Source organism: Sinocyclocheilus grahami, unplaced genomic scaffold, assembly GCF_001515645.1.
Source record: "Sinocyclocheilus grahami isolate Dianchi unplaced genomic scaffold, SAMN03320097.WGS_v1.1 scaffold76.1, whole genome shotgun sequence".
Classification (NCBI taxonomy): domain Eukaryota; kingdom Metazoa; phylum Chordata; class Actinopteri; order Cypriniformes; family Cyprinidae; genus Sinocyclocheilus; species Sinocyclocheilus grahami.
The window spans coordinates 64,180-69,388 of record NW_015505255.1 but is presented as its reverse complement, the minus strand read 5'-3'; the positions used below and the strand labels follow the sequence as shown (position 1 = coordinate 69,388).

The following is a 5,209-nucleotide window of genomic DNA, read 5'->3' as shown; positions in this document are numbered from 1 at the left end:
CTGAGGCAGGGTAAGCAACTTGTAGCACTTTTTTCCATTCATTTCTTTTTCTGTGAACTGTAAACCACTTTCATATTAGGTAGGTTTTCAAACTGGGCTTCCTAGATAATCATTTTTAGTATGAAATATTTATGCACCACTCTGGAGTTATGGGTTACACTTGACTTAAACCATACATTTCCCATAATTTCAATAGTCCAGTGTACTTACACATTCTTTAAAGCCATAATTGGTTTATGTAGTATTTAGTATGTGCTACAAAATGTACGTTTTTGCAAAAAAATTTGCTATTGGGATAGTCATTCAAACGGTGATGGGAAACACAATGCAAATAAGCACTGCAGATGTTTATTTTTTTATATCATTCAATGTCATGTGTACAATAGATACAACACAAATACAGAACAGTTTTGCTAAAATCACATAAAATATTCATGGTTGCAACTCACAAAACATTACTTTATAGAAGCTGCTGGCCTCTTGGATTTTATACAGAAACAACACAAACCAATATTCTCTGTTCACAGACACACACACCCATTCACACGGTGTAGTTTTTTTTAAGCATGGCTCTGGAGCAGTGGTGAACAATCTACTGTAGATAAGAGGTAAAACATCTTTGTACAAATCAGTCTTTTTGTCATCTATAAATATTCAACCAAATATCAGTGCAAGGTGTCCTCCATTAACCTTAAAGGACTGCCATAGATGCCACCCTTAATTTACGAATGATTTCACAAGTACCTCAAAGTTCCAGCTGTGAAGTACAATACATTTTTGGCAATTCTCAGATATTCCAACACAACAACATAGAGATGGCAAATATATGTGTTTTCTTCTTTTTCTTATTTAAAAATTTCTTCCATGCCATGTTCCTCCTCCTCAAAATGTCCTTAATTTACAGCATGTTAAGATCACTGGATTCCCCTAAACAAACACATAGCAAACACCATGGCAAAAAGCTGAAGGGAGAGAAAGAAAAACAAATATAGTTTAGCAAAGAGCTCAATGCAAATACTGTTTTAAAATACTTCTATATTCTACATTCATTTGAATAGAATTGTGAGAAGCCCATTTCATGGCAAAGCCACTTCTACTCTCTCCACTAGGTGGAGATCACAACCCATAGTTCTTGCAAAACAATTTGTCATCACATTCTAAGTAAAACCATCACATCACACTTTATTATTAAAAAGCAAAATAATAACCTTACTTCAATAGTCAGCACCACAATAGCAAGGGCTCCAGCCATATAGATGTATGTCTCAAAATAGTCCACCACTGCTGAATAACAGCCCTGTTTCAAAGAAGTACACGTTTTAATATGAGAGAACACAATGTTGTTTCAGTGGATGTTGAATTTCTAATTTATTGCAAGCTACTGATAGTAATGTAATTCCAAATTGGTTAGAATCAATGTATATATACTAACAGAAGTGTATACATGACTCAGAAACTCAAATCATTCATTTTCAGAGTTATTATGTAGACAGGGTCATATACCACACTGTCCTTTCTCCAAAAAGAACATATTTACTTCCTTTGATTTGGGTTTTCATTCTTTTTTCTACTCAATTTCTTGTTGCATATTCATTCCCATTCATTTCCTAATTTGTACTAAACTCATTGCTGACCTTGTTACGGATTGGCATAATTCCCTTGAGACACTCCTCCTTGCTCATCATCAGATGGTTCCTCTGGCAACAGACCTCTGGCACTAGTCTGCTGGGGTTCAGTCGTCTGAAGAGGCTCTGATCATCAAAGTCTTCAGCACTGTTCACCCCACAGCAATCAAACTATGAAGACACCAATACCCAGTTAAACGACTTTAATGCCATCATTGTGTTATATTTTGTACAGTATGTTATCATACTGTAGTCATAATGGCGTTCCATGTGGAGGTGAAGACATCAGTGCTATTGGTGCCTTGGTAATGTGTTTTCAGCTCCTTGGTGAAGTAATCTCTGGTGAGCTGTTGATCCACAGATAGACAGTAGTAGTGAGAGCAGAGGTATATTACTGGTGGCTTGATCATATCCAGCTATAATAATACTCACATGCTCCCGGAAAATGAATGCCAGAATGGCCACCGCCAACTCTGCCAGGAATATGATGAGTATGAGCATGAAGAACTGTGGGAGAAAAACAGGATATTAGCATCTAAATCAGATGTGAACAGGAATTCACAATATTAATATCGTTCTGGCTGATATTGATAAGCCAATTATTATTTTCATGTTATAGCCTATTTTAAAATGTATATTATTCTGTTTAAATAAATTGATCATTTATATCAGATGTGAAGTACTTCAGATGCCTAAATATGCAACAAATAAGCATTATTAGGTGCTACACACATTGCTTTTTGATGCTAAATACGGATGCACAATATTAATATAATTCTGGTGCTGATAAGCCAATTAGTTTTTTAATGTTATGGCTGATATTAAAATATATATTTTTGTCTAAATAAATACACATAAAACACCAAATTAAAAATATATGTATTTTAAATGCTACAAGTGAATTTAGGCATCACAACATTATAATGTATTATCACATATAATTAATGTATGAATCATAAGTACCAAAAAAAATTGACATTTATTTTGATATTTGCTAAAGAGTAGTGTCATTAAATGATTAGAGTTTTTAAAGATTGATTTTAAGCCAGCATTAGATGACAGCAAAAATAATCTAAAATGTACAAATGGTGGAAATGAGCATTTACAATAAATATCCAATATAGACATATAATATGAATGATATATCTAGTAATAAAAGAAAATCGCATACAAACAGTAGGAGACATTTATTTTCTCGTATGGCTCCGCAGCAGCCCAGAAATCCCAGCAGGAACAGCATCCCGCCCATGATCAAAATTGCATAGACTCCAGTAAACAGGAGAGGGTTGGCTGCCACAATCTCCCGGAAACCTGTCGGATCCACCAGCACCCAGATTCCCACCCCTAGAAGGAATGCACCTCCAAGCTAAAAGGGTAGAAAATGGCTTAGTATAACAATATATACACAAAATATGATTTTATTAAATAGCCATATTGAGCTTATCAAAGTGACTGATGCTCAGTTTTTCAATGGAACAGCACATTTTCCCACAGCATTAGTGTGGTAGAGGGAAATTCATGAGGCTGCTAAAAAACACCTTTGAGGAACAAAGGAAGTGCAGTGTGGTTCATGAGCAAAACAAAGGCACGTTGGCACAAGATCAGTGCGTTTGTTCATACTGTAAAGTTAACATTTGTTCAAAGTGATGACTTGGATCATTGAGACTCTTTTGAACTACACGTTTTGTTAGGAAAGCAAGAGTCTGCACCTGCATATCATCAGGTTTTTAATATAGTAAAGAAAACAGATACTTCCCACACCTCCAACCAAAGCAAATCATCACTCCTAGTCAGTCGAAAACAAACACAACTAGCATGAAGTCACAGTCAAGTCTAGATCTTATCAGCCTACGGTATGTAAAACAATGGCCTACACTCTTAAAAATAAATGTTCTGTATCTGCATCAATGGTTCCATGAGGAACCTTTCAAGAACATTCACCTTTTTTAGGAATGGAAAGGGGAATGGAAGAGGTTGTCTAAATTATTCAAATGTTCTTCACACTAAAAAAAACGGTTCTTTTAAGAACTGTTGAATGAAAGGTTCTTTGGGGAATGGCATCACTGCAAATCCCTCATTTGGAAGCGTCATTTTTAAGAGTGTATAATTCTCCCGTGCCGTTCAAGAGAAAGAAAGCACTTACAAAAATAAAGAAGTTGAAGATGAACATGAGGTACTTGATGCAACTAAGACAGTCCCCCTCCATACTTGTGCCTCTTGCTGAAGCTTCTCCTTGCCCCTGAGGAAGCATCGTAAGAAACAAAGAGAGGCGTTACTCCACAGGAGATGCGAACATCACATGCTTCGTTTAAAGATAAGTCCATGAGTCAGCATTGTCAGTGACTGGTGGGCTTTTGTATTTTTAAGCTCATTCATTGAGATCATTTTGTGAATTTGTCACTTAAATAATACACTGGCATTGACAAAACACACATTGACAGACATATTGTGTTCAGGCGCTCCAGATGAATAATGCCGCATTATGTATTTCAAAGAATGACTGGCAGCTCCTGTAATCATATGCCTGGAAATGTAACACAAAAATGGACATAAAACAGAGTTCACAGCATTTTCTCTATAAAAACATTTCACACCGACTGCTCATGCATGTTACGTGCTGACTCGTCGTACACGATGAGTTGTTTGCGAAGGGAAATATGGAGGAGGAGTAATGAAAGCGGGCAGCTTGGCTAAAAAAACACCATCAGGACTGATGGAGCACATTTGTTCATCTTCACACCAGGAGCGATACTCAGCTGGCTAAATAAACATGTCCTTTCAGCACTCCAGACCGCAAGCTGTGTGCCCCAGTCTTTCTCAGAAATTCATCTAAGCACTCTAGCTCTTTTCTGCTTATATGTTCCAGGTGTTTTCAAATGATGTTCCATCACCTGTGCTTCTTTAATGATGCAAATTTCCCTTTCCTCTGCTACGAGACAATACAGGGTGCACGGTGTACAAAAACACTATTAGAGGGTGCTAATACAACATAATGAGTGGACGAATTAGATTCTGGTTGCCCGAAATTAATGATCATTTTTAGCCTGTCCTGCATTTATACTCAGTACTCCTGCTTTTCAGCTTTGTGATTATTAAGAATATCTATTTGATGCTTTTTCCCGCATGTCTTTTTAGAGTAATAAGGTTGATGGTAAGTGCTCCCTCTGTGAAAAGCTTAAGTGTCCCTTGCTGACAATGCACTCTCTATAATTACAGGCCATTAGGGGAATTTAGGTTAATGATGGTACAGTTCTTCATTAGTGCATTGGGTCCTGAGCTCACCTCCCACAGGTAGCTTTGACTTTGCTACTGCCTCAAAAACCGGCCCTTGGGATCAAGTGAAGCAGTAGTGCGTATAATAACAGACGGACTCTCATATTTGCTGGTTTGCTATGACCGACCAGTGTCTCGGCTAGCCTTCTGCAGCTGTGGTCCCTGTAAAAATAGCTCCGAACAGCTGGCTGATTTCACGGGAGTTGACGGTAGAAAAGCCGTGGCGGCAAATAATTCCACCGCTCTTCTCACGGAACGGTTCAAATAATTCCCCCCCCCCCCCCCCCCGGTTTTTCCAAAGACATTTCCCT

The 5,209-nt window shown here is 37.6% G+C and overlaps 1 protein-coding gene across 5 annotated transcripts in view; it reads right to left on the bottom strand.

Moving 5' to 3' along the window:
* Window positions 1-318: 318 nt before the first annotated feature.
* LOC107585935 (tetraspanin-18-like) overlaps window positions 319-5,209 on the bottom strand; it is a 33,027-nt gene continuing 28,136 nt past the window's right edge. For 4 of the 5 annotated variants that reach the window (XM_016273116.1, XM_016273119.1, XM_016273117.1 and 1 more), the window contains 7 exons: window positions 3,769-3,864; window positions 2,797-2,991; window positions 2,058-2,132; window positions 1,874-1,972; window positions 1,635-1,796; window positions 1,214-1,297; window positions 319-962 (listed from right to left, as the gene is read on the bottom strand). In XM_016273116.1, coding sequence (XP_016128602.1) covers window positions 915-962; window positions 1,214-1,297; window positions 1,635-1,796; window positions 1,874-1,972; window positions 2,058-2,132; window positions 2,797-2,991; window positions 3,769-3,864 — 759 coding nt within the window. In that variant the 3' untranslated portion in view covers window positions 319-914. Of the gene's footprint in view, window positions 963-1,052; window positions 1,132-1,213; window positions 1,298-1,634; window positions 1,797-1,873; window positions 1,973-2,057; window positions 2,133-2,796; window positions 2,992-3,768; window positions 3,865-5,209 lie in introns of those variants that run through there. The other variant, XM_016273118.1, reaches the window with a different exon arrangement.